We start from the raw sequence: 19,044 nt of genomic DNA on the forward strand, positions 1-19,044 counted from the left end.
AGTGTGATGAACGAATAGAGAGAAACGTAGGCTGTGGTTATATATTGTCAAGATGTAATGTTTCTAAATTGGTTCATATGGATTCAAATGAGGCGTGTTTCCTGGCTGAAAATATAACTGAGTGAACGGAGACAAAAAGGAGACCGTAATTAATAATAATAATAATAATAATAATAACAACAACAAAAATAATAATAATAAATTAAAAATTGAGTTTGGGTTACCATTTTTGGGTGAGTTGATATAGCGACATCCGTAAATCTTATGTTTATAAGTTTTATATTTTATAAATCCTTTATCAAATTTTAAAAAAAAGGGGGTTATAAGTTTTAGCTATTGTGAGATTCTCACCGGCAGCCAATTGTAATTTTGCATAAGGTTGGCAAAGTTTTCATTGATTCGTTTCTTACAAATCTAAAACTGCATTAAAAGCAGTGGCATCCTGCGTTAACATTAGTACAAAACAATATCCCTTTTTATTCTTCTGATGCAGAAAAGAGATTATGCCGAATTCTATATTGTTTTGGCACTTTATTCCACCATTTTTAATTTTAATAAAATCTATTTTCGACTATAATACCATCTACAGTTTTTAGCCACTTCATCAATAACTTATTATGATTAGGTTCTCATGCCAACCTCTTATTATCTTCCAGACTTTATCTGTTATCCTCTTTAAAATTCATATTCGCTCTCAGTTCCTGTATCTAATTTCTTTTGACGCGTAGTTGAACATTTTATAAATACTTTATTTAATGATTATCTCTGTTTTAAATCGTACACTGATGTACAGTTCATATCTTATATTAAGTTTTACCCTTGCTAGTTTAATCAAATCGGTCTTTACTAAGCCATATTCTTATGGAACTGCCTCACACAAGGAAAATAAAGAATCATTTCTAGCAATATCAGTAAATTATTTCGGCTCTATTTTCAAATATTTATCATTTTCGATTGATTCTATATAGTTTACTGGTGAGGCATGAAGAAAAACGCAGAGAGACAAAAAATGAATGACACCTATGTTCTTTTCATCGCAAACCTCTTAAATCTTTTATTCTAATCGTTTAGTTTTAGTGGGGTATATGTGAGCACAAAATCCATTATGCAAACTTTGTTAGTCTTGTTGTGTACTAAGCTAGAGTTTGGTTATTGGGGTTGTACGTCGTCTCCAATGTTTTGTGAAACTAGCTTTATAAAATATTCAGTCATCTATAATCTCTCAATTTAAATGTCAAAATTCTAATGCTCTTTTATAATATATAAGTGCTCCCTCTAACGTTGTAAAGCCATATTCTCTAAGTTTTGTATTTGCAAATATGGAAGATGGACAATCTATTCAGTCTGTAATATGCGTGCCAATCCTCTTATTTATTTGTGAAGATCTTAAATGACATTCTGACTTATTTTAAATATGCGTTCTTATAACCATCATAATGAATAGATCTCCAATACTATTATATAGCTATTATACAGAGGACGGAATCTTACATTTCTTCTTTTCAATATTAACATGTTCCTTAATTAAAAAATAATCATCAATTTCTCGTTTATTACATGTCCCAGAAAAATCAAATGTACTAAGTCCCAAAATAGGTACTATCCAGTGTCATCTCCCACTAATCTCCCTGTTGCTGCTTGAGTAGTATTAGTAGTAGTAACTGCTGCTGATGGTATCTCAGTTGCAATGAGGATGGATTAACTAACGGAAAGCTTAGTATCTAAGCATGAGTAGGATCATTTGTCACGGATACTTTAACTTCGCAAAAATGTCTCGTACCACACACAGCGTATTGCTTTCACCCTTTCCTTCTCTTCTTTACACTTCAGTGTTATCCTCGTCTCTTCTTCTCCTTTGAATCCTTTCTCTTCTTGCTATTGTTGAACAAATACGTCTTCTGCTTCATTATAACGCTGCAAAACTCTCCAATTCTTCCTTCTGTCATTTTCTTAAATCATCAACCAATAGTAACAGTGGAGAATGGTGACAGCTGCATTTGTAGTCGTAGTACTGTCCCTCTGAGTATGCAAGGTATCCGCGGCAGGTTCAGCCCAATAAATAGCCTTCGTTGTTTCAGCGTAGGTATGGACTTAAACTGTTCCGTACTGATAAAACGCACGAAAGCTGGTGCGCCGTTGTACTAAAAGTAACGTCGCTTGTCAGCTCTCTTCTGATTGCTCTGACTGAGTTTTCTAACGCGCATTTGGATTGTTGGAGCATTTCAGTCTGGTCCTAGGAGTAGTTTAGCGAAGCTAATATATATTTAACGTCGACATGATTTAAAACAACAGTTCAGCATAAGTTCTAATGAGCTTTTACCAACATTAAAGTGGATTGTTCCATTGTCTCACCTGTTCGCAAGACAGCTCAAGAGATGGACTACTGGAATCTTCATCGCTTGTTTTAGACATGATTTTTAACCTGGACTACCTAGTCAATGTGAAGGCATCATGGGCCATCACATGATAACGGACATAGTGATATGGAAGAGTGTACGAGGATAGGCAAGGGTGTCTGAAGAGAATATTGCTGTATATATACAGCGTGCGAAGAAGTTTGAGGAGAAGAAGACCAGTGAAGAGGTGCAGTTTCTGCCTCATGTGTTAACTAATTTTGGTTAATAACTCCATCGGCCTTTTTCATGACCACCCAGATTTCTAGAAAAGATAGATACTATTTTTAATTGCCAAAATAAATTTTTGTCTTATGTTTTGTCTGTGTGTTTGTCAATGCCTATGTTGTTGACAACTAAAACTCAGAACCATATTTACCCTTTCTCTTGTGATAGTGTGTGTTGTATATAAGGATATAGTAGAGTGTGTCTGTTGATTTTGCCTAACCTTTGTGTGTGATAATATGTTTGTGCATCCACGCGTAATATCCTTTTCGTTGGATGATAGGAGTGTGTGTTTGGACCGTATAACTGGTGCGTGTAGATAACAGATCACAACTTAGGTGCTGGATTGTATAAGTCGTGTGTTTGCATAGTAGATACAAAATTATGTGCTGGGTTGTATAGGTGGTGTGTTGGATTGCACTAAAACGCTAGGTGATGAATTGTAGGGATCTGTGTTCAGAAGGTAATAAAAAAAAACAGGTGCTGGATTTTATATGTGGCATTTTGGATTGTAATCAAAAGCTGGAGCGGGATTGTAAGGTGTGTATTTGGATTGTAATAAAAAAGGGCGTTCTGGAAAGTGCTCAAAAGAGTGTCTTGAACAGTATCTACAAATTTTACCATTATATTAATCATAGGACATAAACACTTTTGATCCTAATATACCATTTCTCGTGTTAAACCAATGGACACACACACACACACACACACACACACACACACACACACACACATATATATATATATATATATATATATATATATATATATATATATATATATATATATATATATATATATATATACGATATGACCACCAAGTAACCCTGCATGTTAACCTATGGACGCATATGCGCCGATATTATATGGTATGACCCCAAAGTGCTCTCTACATGTTAAAATACAGTCGCTTATACAGACCCCATATGACACCAACTACCACATAAACCTATTTTTAAGGTTCCCTCTAGCGATGTTCATTTGTTGATAAATGTGATTAGAATTAAGGTTAACTTGGGTTCCTCTGTTAATCCTTTACTTTACGTCAGCGTCAACCGCTCCGGTGGCCTAGTGGTTAGAGCGTCCGCCTCGGAAGCGAAGGTCGTGGGTTCGATCCCTGGCTGAGTCATACCAAAGACTTAGAAAAATGGTACTAACAGCTGCCTCGTTTGGCGCTCAGCATTAAGAGATTAGTGTTAGGACTGGTCGGCCTGGTGTCAGGATAATGTGACTGGGTTGGACATCATGCTACATGTCTGCGGCATGATATCCCAGTGCTAGACATCACTATAAACTCTCACACTGCAGACATCGTAGCAATATGACTGAAAATTGTTAAAGCTACGTTAAAAATCCAAGTCACACACACACACACGCACGCACGCACACACACACACACACACACACACACACACACATCAGCGTCATGTATACACAGCGTGACGTAAAATTCGTCACTAATGATTCCTGCGGTTTTTTCTTCTTCTTCTAATAACTGCAACAACTGCCGCGGCATCATCTCCACTTGTAAATTCATTGTGGCCATGCTCTTTCATTGTTTCACATTTCATGACAGTGGTTTTGCATTTGTAACATATTTTACCATTGATGGGCATCTACCAGAAATGATGTTTATCACTTTTTCCACAATTAAATAATCTGGTTTCCAGTTTTGGTGGTAGTATTTCGTTTTTTTGTTTTGTTTTTTTTTTGGTTGTTTTTTTTTTTTTTTTTTTTTTGCATCTGTTGCAATCTCTCTTTTATCCCTGACTGTATTAATAGCTGATTTAGCTGCCTTCACTCGACATGTTTCGAATCTGACTTTTTTATATCTCGTCTGCCTTACAGATTGTCAATGTTCTTTCAAGGCCAAGTTAGTCCTCTCTCAATTATATTTACTTCGCTCTTTCAGAATGTGCCACACGCTCTTTTCTGTCACGAATATATTCATTTTGCAGGTTTTCAAACTATTTTATTCTCAATTTTTTTGTGTTTGTTTGATTCATGTCAATTTAATGTCATATTGTTGGTTATGATTCTTTTTTTTTGGGGGGGGGGCGATTGTGGGGGGTTATCGTGTTGAATTTATGAACTTATCCATATAGTGTATAGTAAGAGTCTGCTAATTTGTTTATGAGTGCAATTTTGATATATTATAAATATCTCTGCCATCTTGTCCAATGATAAGCTAAAAGTTCAATGTGTTACATCACAATTTCTTTGCATGCGCATTTCCTCAAGAAGTTTCAGTATGTTGATTTCGCCGATATATAATGATTAAATGAAATTAAATTTTCTCTGTTTAAGGTCAGTGGTACTGGATATATACAGTTTGATGGTATAGGCCGTACTGAAAGAAAAAAAAAAAAAAAACGTTAACATCTAACATGATGTTATGTTTGGTTTTTATATTTGCAGGCCACAGACTGCTTGACATTTGTTGTTGTCATTGGCCATTAAATTAAGTACATTTATTCAGTGCTTGAGTAATAGAACCAACCATAACGTTCGTCACAGTTTGAACATAATATGACGATATTCAACCTCAAGACTAAGGACAAATTTATGAATAATCCGAGTACCACGTCTACCAGGATTAGACTGGTACGCAACATTAGAGATAGAGTTCAATTTTGAATGTTAAATTTCTGAATCTCGTCCAACTTAATAGAGACATTTGAACGAATATAGGACTAATTTTAATTTATTCGTTTGATAGTTAATTTCTGTAAAATATACATGTAGTAAATTTTAAATTGTGTGAAATAGATAATCATTCAGAATTAGCTTGAGTTTTCATGCAATCACAGTCACGTCAATCGGCGAGACTTATACACCGACCATTTTCGACGCAACAGAGCAGACACGAAATCTAGCACTCTATTTTGTAAATTAGAACAGCATTTACAGCTCATAATTTAAAACAGTATGGCAGAAGGTACTGGGTAAGTTTATATTAACCGTTTCGATTCATCATAATGAAGTTTGAATTTAGAAGTCTGATGCGGAATATCTACAGTACAGGTCAATTTCACTTTGTCATTCTCATAATGGACGGTGTCATTATTAACATTTCATGAAAAAAATATACTTTTCATTACATATAAGCATGTAAAGAGAACTTGTTATAACAGAACGAGAATATGTGTAGTTGTCTCAGTAAGTACGTCGATTTATTTGGGTTCCTTTTGGGTATTTTTGAGGGAAAAAAATCGAATATAAAAAATGGACCTTTGTTTTGTGGACCGGTGCAAGCATGTTCGGGATCAGCTGATCTGCCGGTTATAAAACATTAAATTTATCATCAACGAATAATATCGTTCGAACACACGTACAGTTGCTGTTAATTTTACCATATAAAATGTTTATTCTTGAATTGTGCTGGAATAAGGTAACTTTATGGGAAGGGGATTCCTTGTTTCTAAAATTAGGTTGCTACGTCATCCGCAAGGTATGGTTTGTTTACAGGTTTTATACACGTGTCATTTATAAGAACGGGAGCTATATAAGCGTCACAGTCATCATGGCTTCTTTCAATTCTGTCAAGTCATAATTATGACAGGTGCATATAAATCAGGAGAGAATTACTTCATGAAATTTTTGATCACATTGAACAGGAACACAAAATGGAAAGGTATATTTTATTCAAGATCTACTGTTTTTTACTGTATGAGGAGAGATTGTTCTCCAGATATCTGCATATTATAAACATTGATCACTGGAAGCAGATGATAAAAATGTATAATTATAATGACTTGTACTTTGTATTTAACATGGTCCATTTATCAAAAACACTGATGAAAGTAAATACTACAGTAGGGCATGTTATAGCTTATACATATCAGGATAGAGGCCAGAAGGAAATTTGTACTTCAAATGCCATGGGAAAAAAAGTTTTGTTTTTATTCTGATGTTATGTAAAATTTATGTTCCAAGCACACTTAAACTACCATCACAATGTCATTAAATTTATGTAGAAAAGTTGTTTATCAATTTGTTAAGAATAGCAGGCAAATAAGTTTGATATATGTGATAGATTTTACACTTTGATCCTCTTTGTCACTGTTAGAAAGCTTGAGGAAGGGTTTCCAAGTTCCTGTAAAATGTGTGAAGATTGCTATGCAAGCCATTGCAGATGCTGATGTTTTCTTTCCTTTCAGTGATGATCTTTCTACTGCGATTCTTCGTAGGAAGGAGAGGCCAAATCGTCTCCTTGTTGAAGAGGCAATCAATGAAGACAACTCAGTTGTTTCCTTGTCTCAGGTAATATATCATATATTATTCTTTTTTGCCAACATTCATGGAATAACCAAACATTGCGATAAATATTTCTAAATTTTGTGTTGAATTTTTTCATGTGATCAAAACCACAAAAGGCCTTTGCCATAAGATTTATTTACTTGAATATTAACCATTAACAGACATTTAAGTGTATTATATGCCAGATATCTCCAATTTGTCCAGAATACAACTACAGGATGGCTTAGAACTTCCCGCTACTTTTATTACCAAATCAATAAACCCATGTTACCCCATCAACTCTCAAATGCAGTGTCTCTGTCATGAGGGTCAGTTAATTGTGCTGTAAATTTATTTATATCACAGTGGTCTTTCTCATACATGGCCCTCCTCTTCACTCCCAGTTTCCTTGACACAGTACCCCTCATGGACCTACACCCTTCTGATGCAGCATGTGGCCTGCATTTTAGGCAAGAAATGTCAAATTTAGTGTTTACTGGACATGGGCTCAACAATTTTGTGATAGTTTTGAGCTTCACACAACCTTATATAATTGTCAAGATCATAACATGGTCTGCAGAGGCTAAACGTAACTTTTGTGGATTCAGACAAAGAGAGAAATGAACGTTGAACAAAACAGTACCAGACCAAGACCGAAAATCTTGTGACAGTACATGTACCAGTTTCTTGATAAATGAGGCGTTTCATCTACTGTACAAAAGTTCTGTTTGCATGAATAAATTGCAGTACAATTAGCAACATATTAACAAATCATGCCATTGATTGAAAGTTGTATATATTTACATGTCTCGTTCTTGCATGTAATGAACAGTTTTATTACAAAGATATAAACATATTTTTTTAAAGAATGCTTGTAGAGTAGTAGGTTTTTTCTTAAACATGACATAGCTATGTGTGGCTGCATTACAGACCTGCCAACTCTTACAATTTTGCCATATGTCTTATGAAAATTACCCTTAAAAGATGGACTTATGGCATACTAGCAAAAACTATGAAAAAATAGTCATTGCCGAAAAATCCGGATAATTGGTTCATCTGTGTTTTATTTGGATCTGGGTTTCATGTTAGAATTAGTGAAATAAATCAGGGAACCAGACTAACTTTACAGCAGCACCACAGACGCTTTAAAGTGCACTTATTTGTTCATGCAAAGTGTCTGCATGATCTAACTGTTTATTACAGAATTTTTAAAAGTGGCATCCAGAAAGCTATGCATGTTTAAGACGAAAGGGAAAATAAGCTTCTAGAAAAGTGTTAATAATCAACACAGAAGAATAAAAAGAGTATTCAGATTCTTGTGAATAAAAGCTGGAAAGGACACAATTACATATTTTGGACATCACATGCCAATTTGAGTATGTCGTGGTGGGAGATATGATTGACATCATCATATGAAAAGGAAAAGAATTTCCAAGAATTATGTCATGTTGAGAGATAGTAACAAGCCATTGAGCTGCAACTGTACTAGTGGTAAATAAAGTCTGCATGTACTTTACAAACTTTTCAGTTGAACATAATGTTTATTGTCGAAGCATCGAACTTTTAATTATGTTTTCCAGCTTTACAATAGCAGTTATTGATATTTTGTTACACCTTACCGAAAACTGGTCAATCTTACAGAAAAAAAATAACTGCCTTACTGAGATGGACTCATCAGGGTTGGCAGGTCTGGCATTAAACCTTTCAGTTTAATGTGCTGTATCAAAAGATTAATGGGGACAGCAAAGATTATATATGGTTTGCTTTATATACTGCTTGAAGCCACTTTTACAAAAGAAAATGTAGAAACTTAACCTGATATTCCGATCCCAGCCTTTTTTAAAAACAAAGTAATATCTTATTAGTTTTGGCTCGTGACAAACAAAAAATGTTTTCACTTAGCAGTTAATGTTGTTTTTTTATTAAACATCAATACTAAAAATAATAGTGAAGTTATGCGCCTTCCTTGAATGTTAGAAACTGAATATATGTACATCCTGACTTACAATTGTTGGCTGAAAAGGTAGGAAGCTAATGTGCAATGGGGCTGACTTTACAGCAAGAATGTCATGTCTTTACTTTTTCTTCATTGTAAGAGTGATGAACAAAGTAACCCTTTTTTTGTTAATGACATTAATGACTGTTGATAGAACACATCTTTTAATACAGAGGATGCAAATTCCACACATTCAAAGATTGTTATCAGGGATGGTCCTGGCTTTTAAAAAGCTGTCGCAAAAAAAATCGCCAACCTCAATATTTTGTCGCCAATTTTCAAAAAGTGTCACCAAAACAAGTAGTGTACATTTTTTCCAAGTGTTAATTTAGTCTATTAATGTAACAGGCAAAGAAAATTACAAAAGATGGGTTAGTTAATACTTTAATTACAACAAGCATTAACAAAATGTTACAAAGTGTTACATGAAGATCCGTCGCGATTTTAGGGCTGCCCACTTGTTGAATGCAGTTTCAAAGTCTAATTTTTCACATCTGTACATGCTGATTCTCATTTAATTCTTGAGAGATGAGATGTAGAGCTTATTTCTGATGTCAATTTTTATGAGGTTCATCATACGGAATCCACGTTCACAGTGTACAGTGCTGACAGGTGACACCAGTAGTCTCTCAGCAGTCCCCCCCCCCCCCCCCCCGACTAGCTTCACAAAGCTTGTAGCGAATTGCTTCCTAACTCCCAAGAATGATCACTGAATGCTGTATAAATTTTCTCGACAAGAAAAATAGGATCTCCATTCCCACGAATGAAACTTACACGAGTCAACACCTGGCAATACTGGACCGTATATATAAGCATAAATTCACACCCAATTTAGGAATTCTTTCACTCCTGTATTTTGAGAAATAAATAATTATTATTAATTATGCAAAACTGTTTTTTTTTTTTTTTGCTATTTCTTGTTGCGGAGTGTAAGCCTCTGCAGCCGTAACACGGGACTGATGGCAAAAGGAAAATATCAATGAGTAAAATGCTGCACTGGCGACAGATGTAATTGTGATTGAGATTTTTTCCATTTGCTTTGTGTTAATACACAGTAGTCGGTACTTCAAAGGTTATCAGTTTTCTATGAAGGTTCAGCAAAACTATTGTATTGGTATATGTATAAAAAAACAGAAGGATTAGCCATACAATTAATTGTATCTGTTCTATTCGCGTCTTCAGAAGTCGGTCAGTTGTAGGTATAGTGCGGTAGCATGATTGACTGTATCGCAGCATACAGTCCTCAGCCCAGATGTCAGCATAAGCAGATTATGATGTAACAATGCACTGTAAAGATGGGGTTGTCAATAAGAACAAAGGATCGTTTGTGTAACAGATTGATTCCAATGCATTGCTTAGTCAAGTTTGTGGCTTCCTTTCGTTCTGCCTTTTAATTTAACCAGTCCAAATCCATGATTGTATGTACAGATTAAATAACCAAAAAGTATGTCGCCAAAAAAATCGCCAGATGGGATATTTTTGTCGCCAATAAGAAAAAAAAATCGCAATTTGCGACATTGGCGAAGCCCAGGACAATCCCTGGTTATACTCTTTACAAATCAATTTAATTTTCGTAGTTGTAATAACTGATTAAGCGATTGAAGAACATTTGCATCTTCAGTTTTTAATTATTTTATTGTTTGATGCGATGTCCAACACATTATTATTGAAGTATACATCATTGTTTAATATCTTATCTAAAGAACAGAAGTAATAAATGGTAAATATGTCTCTTACATGAATGTATTTCGTGTTTGTGATAAGATGCTGCTCATTTGTTATTTGTATACTACTTTCAGTATTTTGTTCAGTGGGGGGTCTTGGAAGTATGATGTGAATTAAAGAAAAACTATGACAGATTTATAACCAATACAGTAAGTATTTTTTATGAAGCATCATTTATAGAGAAAGAACATCAAAGGTACCGCCTGATGCTGCAGGGTAATAAACGACCTGAGCTTCTAGGTAAAATATGGATCAAATTCTCAAAGTTTGCATTATTTCTCTCAGAAAACACATTCCATTGACATGCATCATTTCCACCTACTTGATATCTTGCCCTGTCCATATCTATGGTATAAAGTGGGCATTCCAAAACCCACAATGTGTATAGTGTACCAAGTAAGGCCATCTCACCCATATTAAGCAAGAAATAGGCTGTAACTGTTACAAGTTTTTCTTGGTGAGAAAATTACAGAGACTTGTGGTGAACAAAATAAATAGACCTGGGAATTTTGGCTGGAAAGAAACATACATTTGTTACAGTTAATGATGTATGTGGCAACATTATCAAAATCTAGGCACTTTACAATACTTTTGTATATAGTCTTGAATTGGCAGATTTATCACTTTGCTAACTCTATATAATCAGTTACTATCAATAAAGTACTGCTCTAAATAGATAATTAATCGGAAAAGGCTACAATTTGTAATTGTTATAAGGGCTATTGGTTGCACGCTCCCATTATAGAGATTAAGTTCAGTATTGGAGAAGTGGGACAAGCCCCATTTTGTGTAAATCCATTGAGTTCCATTGGAAAGGGATGCAGGGCTATTGAATGTTTAACCCTTTACCTCATAGAGCATAGTGACAAAGTGCAGCTCGCTATACATAGAACACAGGTTACCTAGTCGACCGCATACGCATAGCTTGCCTGTGAACTATTAAGCAATGTAGTGTATGTTACGTTTAACAGCAATTTTAACCATTTTACATTTTTGGTACACATCTATTACATGTGGAACAATTTAAGAGTAAAGTCTGATTGTTATAGCTGTGTAATTATTTATCACGGAAGAATTTGTTATGTGCTTTAAAATCTGGAGAGAATTCATTCACCGTCATGTCAGTGAGGCTGTGTGACCAACCGTAGTGCTGCCATTTCTCATACTCGAAATTTACAAGTTTTTCATCTGTGTCTACATCACTAAGTCATCTAAATTTGATAATTTATAAAAACTAATTGCAGCCTATATTAATCTCAGAGCCTTTACCTAGGTTATTGAATCTTTCATAGTTGTGATTCTAATCATGAAAACTTCGTAAGTACTGAATGAAATCGCGACCGCCATTTTGGAGAGTGGAGATGACGACCCAGTTACTTTAAATAGCAGATATCAACCAGTACATAAACAGTGACCACATGATCTGACGTAATTGTCATTCACAGAAATGAATGTAGTATCTAATAAGGGGTTTTCCCCGAAGGTGGCGCTACGAAAACCGGCTTAAAATGGCTGATGTTTACAGCAGACGTCAAAAGGCGCTTCTATGGGACTTTTGTAGAAGCATCAAAAGTCGCTTCGATGCGACTTTTGTAGAGGCGTCCAAAGACGGTTGTATGAGGTAAAGGGTTAAACAAAAGCTATGTAAACATGGGTTGTATTTTAAAGTTACTTTGTCAAATATTACAAGAATTTTGTACAACAGTGTTAATTTAAGCAATTATTTAACTAAGATCCCATCAATTTTCAAATCTGGCTGCATTGCCAAAATAATTCTCAGTGTTTCCCTTTACCCTCATTTGCGCTTCAGAGACCCCCAAATTTTTTATTTGACCCCCAGTTCTGATACCAGAGTTTGTTTTTTACTCAGCCTGACCCCCAGTTTTGACTCTCAGTCTTGCAACCTTAAGGGATACACTGATTCTTTTTTAGTAGCATTCAAACACAGTAATGAATAGTAACAATGCCTATACATTGTGACTTCAATTTATACACACATCACCATTAATCATTTGTGTGGTTGTCATGAGTGATCAATTATTGTATAGCAGTGTACAATCTCTGGTTGGCAGCCGTGTTGTTTTGATTGGTGAGTAGTGGCACAAAAGGAGTTTTAAAAAATGAGTTCAGAGGAAAAAGACTGGTGATAGAAGAGGCCTTCAAAATTTTCTGAAATAAACAGGTTCAGAATTGATAGAATCATGGAGCTTGGCGGACGAAGAGGGGAGCTTCACAAATTTGGGCCACCCACCAGTGTGTTGCCCTGGATCCACAAGGACTTCATGTGACTTCCTTAATCCCCAATTTTCTGCATTTAGCAGAGATAGAAATTTTCTGCTTTAAGTCAGAAATCCAGTTTTTTAATACTGACCAATTTTCCCTCTCTTTGGTAAACTTTCTGGCCGACTTTTATCTATTTTAAAATCAGAATATTTGTTTGTTCCTGAATGTTATTTGAGTAGGAAAGAAGGTAATGAAACACCAAGACACCACATACCAGAAGTTAATTGTGCAGGCAGGTATTGTTCATTGTTTCAGTTGCTTATTATGCAGTTTCTAGTAATGTCTCTCACACTCAGGTCTTTTTGTGGCATCTTCAGATTTGAAATTTGTTGAAAGAGGAATGTGTATGGATATAACTTTGACCAGTCTGTAAGAACAATCCATTCAGATGGTGCTGGCTAGAAGAAAAATGTCACAATCAGGAGATGTTTTATTGTTTTCTTCCCGGAAATTGGAGGAACCAGAACTTGTCTGGTGCTTGGGCTGAGAGACAAAATTAATTTTGGATCAGCTGGCAAGAAAGTGCTCCCTAACCATCCTAAAATGATAAAGCACAGACAGGAAAGATCAGGTTTATACAGATGTTTCAGCAGTATTTTGGTCACTTTCATCTTTGAAAATGGCAGTACTGCCTCAGGCCAAAGGAAATTGTTTCCAGTCAGCTGACCATCCCAGTATTTCCTTGCCAACCCTAGCACCTTTTTCACCACAGGGTAAAAAAATATTAAACACAAAAAACTGAAATTGATATGTGCATCAAATTGATCTTGTGTATTCTTTATAATTTATAGAACATTAAAAGAAAGCTAAACCCTAATTTTAAAACCAGTGCAATAGGAAACGTTTTTTTGTGTGCCTCACAGCAGGCACCCCAGGATATTGAGAAAACAGTTAGATACAAGCTGAAAGAAGGGTTATCAACATTTCTTCACAGATGACTTGTCAAAACAATGAAAGTATTCAAGTTAATAAATGAGAATAATAATCTTTTCTTACATGTTTTAGGAAACTTGCACTGTACAAGGCCAGTGACAATCAAAGAAACTTTTATACAACCGTAAACCATCATTGTATAACCATCATAAACTTTCATATTTCTCCAAATACTCATGTCACAGCTTTTCCGTGTCTCATTTCAGCCATTCAAAATAATTTTCTTGGGATTACTGGTACTTTTGCCCTCTCCTCACTGGATCATAATTTTACAATTTTACTCTTGTCATCATATTTCTGATATATTGGTGGCTGCTACACACCTTACAAGAACTTCATCAATTCATTTGTCACGTGACAGTGTAGTGACTGTTTATCAACAGAGATCTGGAAATAAAACCTGCTTTCCAGTTAGCCAAGTTTTGGCACTAGCCTGATACCCTAGATTATTGTATATTATCAGAAAATGAATTTAGTACATTTAGCCAAAATGAAAGATTTTTGCTTTGTTTGGATTACATTGCCATGTTTTTTTCTGCCACAGACATTCATTGTCGCACCTCAGTTGCAGGTTTAGGCAGGTACTCCGTTCTTTTCAGTAGAGCATCAGTGCTTTCGTGGGACTCTTATTGTAATTTTTGCAGCTCACCTTGCCTTGATACTAACAGTTTTGACTCAAATGTAAAACATATTTTATTAGTACTTTCTGATTATAGAGGAGATACATAATGATACAAGTAAAAATGTTTAAAATAAGAATGACCTTTAGAGAATTTTTGGTGAACATAAAACTGCAGTACACTTGGTATGGATTCAAAGGTTGATAGACTTTGTTATAGAAAACTCTGTAAACATTTTTGCCATGTTGAATGTCAGTTGTTTCAAGTATCTTTCCATTTTGATTTGCAGAAAAAGATGGATGAACTGCAGTTGTTTCGAGGAGACACTGTGTTATTGAAGGGAAAGAGGCGAAGAGAAACTGTTTGCATTGTCCTTTCTGATGACACAGTTTCTGATGAGAAAATAAGAATTAACAGATGTGTCAGGAACAACCTGAGAGTTAGGTTGGGAGATATTGTCAGGTAAATACTATATATTCACCAGCATGAAATGTTTGTTACAGCTTGCCAAATTCATTCGTCAAGGCAGACAAATTTCATTATTTTAATCTGCCATTTGTTTGGTCTATTTTGGTAAACGTGATTTCAGTCTCAGACTATGCATGTATTTAAGGTGGATCTGTTGTTTCAGCCATTATGAATGCATTAAAATATGTTGAAGATGTGCTTATATTTGCTTTAAAATGTGTAGATGTACAGATATTTCAGTTCTTAAGGAAGAATCACATAATTTCCTATCTTTGCCTTTCTCATATGTACAGAAAGCTGTTCAGTGATGTTATTGCTATTTTTAAATTTAATCCACTGACAGAATATCTTTCTGTGATTGTAATACATGTATAATCAACTTTTTTTTATTTGAATTTAAATACAATAAAATCCTATGCATTCTAATTAAGCCATGTATTTTGCAAAATATCATTACTTATTTTCAGTATTCATCCATGCCCAGATGTTAAATATGGCAAAAGAATTCATGTTCTGCCTATTGATGACACAGTTGAAGGGATCACTGGGTGAGTAATTTGTAAGCAAAAAATTAATGAAAGAGTGTAAACTAGTTGAAACTTTGGCAGGAGAAGACAGAAAGTAAAAGTTACACCATAATGTAAATTAGCCTGGGTACAAAATTGTATAACTAATATAATTCTTGTGCTACACAATTTAGTTTTGAACAATTTTGAGTGTGTCTCACAAAAATTATTTGTTCATATTAAGTAATTTTCCTGATTGGTTCTGTATGGCAGATATTTCATTCAGTTTATATAATTTGTGAATTGTAATTAAAGAATTTTAGAAATTCTATATCCCCCATATGTCACTAAGAAAGTATTAATAAGTGCATTTTCAAAACACTCCTTGTATGTTTATATTACTTTTCTTTTGACCATAATTTTACATTAGCTGATAGTGAGACATGGGCATCTCTCTCTCTCCCAACTGCAGAGGCAGCAACAGTCTCAACTTGACGATTTTTAGTGAAAGATTATAGTTAAAATATTTTGAGTGGTCTAAAGCATTCACCATTATGGATCACTGCCATCTCACCTCTATCTGCGTAGGTTTGAGTCTCAGGCTTGGACTATGTAGGTATCTGATAAAGATTGCCAGTAGCTTCTCGGTGGTTCTTTCCAGGGATTTTGCCTGGTTCTTCGTCCACCATTTATACTGGCTGCCATGTATAGCTATCTGGTGCTGAAAAATAGTATTAATTCTTATAACAACAACAACAACCAGTACATGAGAAATTTTGAACTCTTTCTTTACAGGAATCTCTTTGAAGTCTACCTGAAGCCCTACTTTCTGGAGGCTTACAGACCAATAAAGAAGGGAGACATCTTTTTGGTCCGTGGTGGTATGCGAGCTGTGGAGTTCAAGGTCATAGAAACAGATCCTTCCCCATACTGTATTGTGGCACCTGACACTGTGATCCACTGTGAAGGAGAACCTGCAAAGAGAGAGGTGGGTAAAAACAACTACATAATGGTTATCCTTGCTTGGTTAAAAAGTCCATTTGAGTTGTTCAGTCAGAGTTTGGAGTTTGATATTTGCAGTCTATCATAAATGTACACACATCACCATCGGTACCCTTGTCTTTTCCAAATGTAGGATGGGAATTTGTTTTAGCACACTTAATAATTAGATATTTTTGTCACAGCAGATAGAAATAAAATGCTTGCTACTGTTGATAATTTTGTATGCGTATAGAAACGTATTTGTATAAGCCTTTAAATGTTAAAGGTTTTGTACAGATGCTTGCCATTATTCTAATTAAAATGAAGGAGTTGTGTTAAATAATATAAATTGTTTTTCATAATCATTTGCAAGATCTATATTTATTTAAAACTTGACAGATTTTCATAGAGCATTGCTCATGCTACGCCATGTACACATTGGCAATCTTAGGTTTGACTTGTTCATTTGCACCTGTATTGGTTAGTGGCTGCCAGTCCTTTGCCAATTTTGTTGTTTTTCCTGATCCTGCCACCTCATTGACTACCTTAAACACCACCATAGCTGTTGAAAACTTTGCATAAGTGGTTACTACTTCATGGTGAATATAGAATTAATTGAGAATCTCACATGAATACTTTATGCCTATTTTTTTTTATATGAAATGTAAGATGTAAAATTCTCTAAGCTTTTATTTATCAGTCTGTGATTTAATTTATTTAACTGAAAATAGTGTGGTGATGTGATTTTCAAGTTTATTTTTGGATACCTCATGATAACATCTTTACCTATATGATCATGTGATATTAAATCCATTTACCAAAAATGAATTTATTTATATTGATGATGTAAAAAAGTTAAAGCAGTTTTGCTGTCATTTCCTTCAAGATTTTCAGCATCATTTAATCTGATAAATGTTTATCATTAGGAAGAAGAAGAAGCACTGAATGAGGTTGGGTATGATGATATTGGAGGCTGCAGGAAACAGCTTGCCCAGATCAAGGAAATGGTTGAGCTTCCTCTGAGACACCCACAACTCTTCAAAGCCATAGGTGTGAAGGTAATGATCAACTGTTCAAGTACATTTTTAGCTCACATGACTGTAAAATTATAGGTTTATAGCATCAGGATTTTAGCCAATATTGAAAGCAATTACAGATTTGTGCATAATAATGAGGTAATCTTGCATCAGATTTGTTGAGCTTGTTGCTATTCTTTAAGGCATGTTTTTGATCTGATTGTCAAAAAACTTCAGATGTAGGCTATATCTATGTGATTACTTGCATATGATTAGCTAAGCTTTGTATCTCTCTAGATTTAGAGATTATGTTTCTCATCCTGTTTCTATTAGATTTGGTAAATGGGTTGATGTCATCCAGATCTTCTATGACTTGGATTCATGAGCAAGAGACAGTGCATATGAATTATGTCATTATCGTTCACAAGAAATTTGTATCAGGACATAGTAAATAGGTAAAATCAAATTATAATCATATGGAGTTTGCTTCAACTGAAATTGAACATTGTTTGGCATCAAGCATGACCACTGGTGGGCATCATGAAAGTCTCATTTTAGAATGATCTTTATAGCAATAATGTAAACATGAATGTGTGGCAAGAAGGGACAAAAGCAGATTTCTTCTTATTCGTCTATTATAATTACAGGCACAGATTTAATCTTGATAATATATCTAGATGAATTTTAAAAAAATCTGATGTAGAACATCATGATTAAATAGGTCTGATTATCATACATTTGACTTTTTATATCAATAACTAGGTAAATATTAACATTTTGTTGACATTTTACATGTTCAGGAGCATAACAAGTAGAACTGATAAATATATTTGTAATGTACAGTCAAACTTGTCACTAGTGGCCACTCTTGGGGGAAAAGATGGAAGTGGATGTTTCACACAGGTGACCACTGTATTCAGGTTCACCTTTTAAAATTGGTTTTTCAACAGATACCACAGACTGAATATCATTATTGTCAGAATTACATTACCTAGATTGTTTTATGTGTGCTGTACAACAAAATCATAAATTATGTGTATATGTTCTCTATCCAACTTGTGTTCCACACATGATTACTGTATTTGGCTCACTTTATTGCATCTGATAAATGAAGTCATCATTGACTTAAAATCTACGCCGATACTTATTCACACTTTACAAACAAATCTGGGTTAGTCACATGCTCATCTCACCGATATCAAAACACAGCCGCGGCTTGAGTGAGAAGCTTGCATTGAATCGGAAATCAGAGAAGCTATCTATGGCTATATTTTTTGTGACTCGTGAACTTAAACTTCACCTGTCTTTAGAAACAAGTTTAGAATATTGAATGCCCACTGACTTGGATGAGAAAGGTATGTAACTTTTATCTCTTCAAAACAACAAACTTTTTCTTTACAGATAGTTTTAATTGACAGACAGACACATAGATTAATATATCTAATTATGCCTGTCACACTGACACAGTAAGGTGAAATTTGTTTCTGATGTGATAACATCTACTTTTACCACCATCCAGCAAACAGATTGCTTTGACCATGTCCCCTAATGATAAATACTGCCTTGCTTTTGGATTTGACTTAATGACTTCTAACACTGTCAACATGACTAGAGTATGGTGAATAAAGTGAGATAAGAAATGTTTACAGATTGATTTAC

At 34.7% G+C, this 19,044-nt stretch overlaps 1 protein-coding gene across 2 annotated transcripts in view; it reads left to right on the plus strand.

Annotated features, from left to right (window-relative positions):
* The first annotated feature begins 5,408 nt into the window (after positions 1-5,408).
* Positions 5,409-19,044, plus strand: part of LOC149806491 (transitional endoplasmic reticulum ATPase) — a 38,895-nt gene continuing 25,259 nt past the window's right edge. Inside the window, exons 1-6 of one of the 2 annotated variants that reach the window (XM_089953811.1) lie at positions 5,409-5,563; positions 6,779-6,881; positions 14,704-14,876; positions 15,350-15,430; positions 16,184-16,376; positions 17,296-17,427. In XM_089953811.1, the coding sequence (XP_089809937.1) occupies positions 5,547-5,563; positions 6,779-6,881; positions 14,704-14,876; positions 15,350-15,430; positions 16,184-16,376; positions 17,296-17,427 (699 nt within the window). In that variant the 5' untranslated portion in view covers positions 5,409-5,546. Of the gene's footprint in view, positions 5,564-6,229; positions 6,253-6,778; positions 6,882-14,703; positions 14,877-15,349; positions 15,431-16,183; positions 16,377-17,295; positions 17,428-19,044 lie in introns of those variants that run through there. The other variant, XM_089953820.1, reaches the window with a different exon arrangement.

This window comes from Sinohyriopsis cumingii, chromosome 1, assembly GCF_028554795.1.
Source record: "Sinohyriopsis cumingii isolate HCF-2022 chromosome 1, ASM2855479v2, whole genome shotgun sequence".
Taxonomy (NCBI): Eukaryota; Metazoa; Mollusca; class Bivalvia; order Unionida; family Unionidae; genus Sinohyriopsis; species Sinohyriopsis cumingii.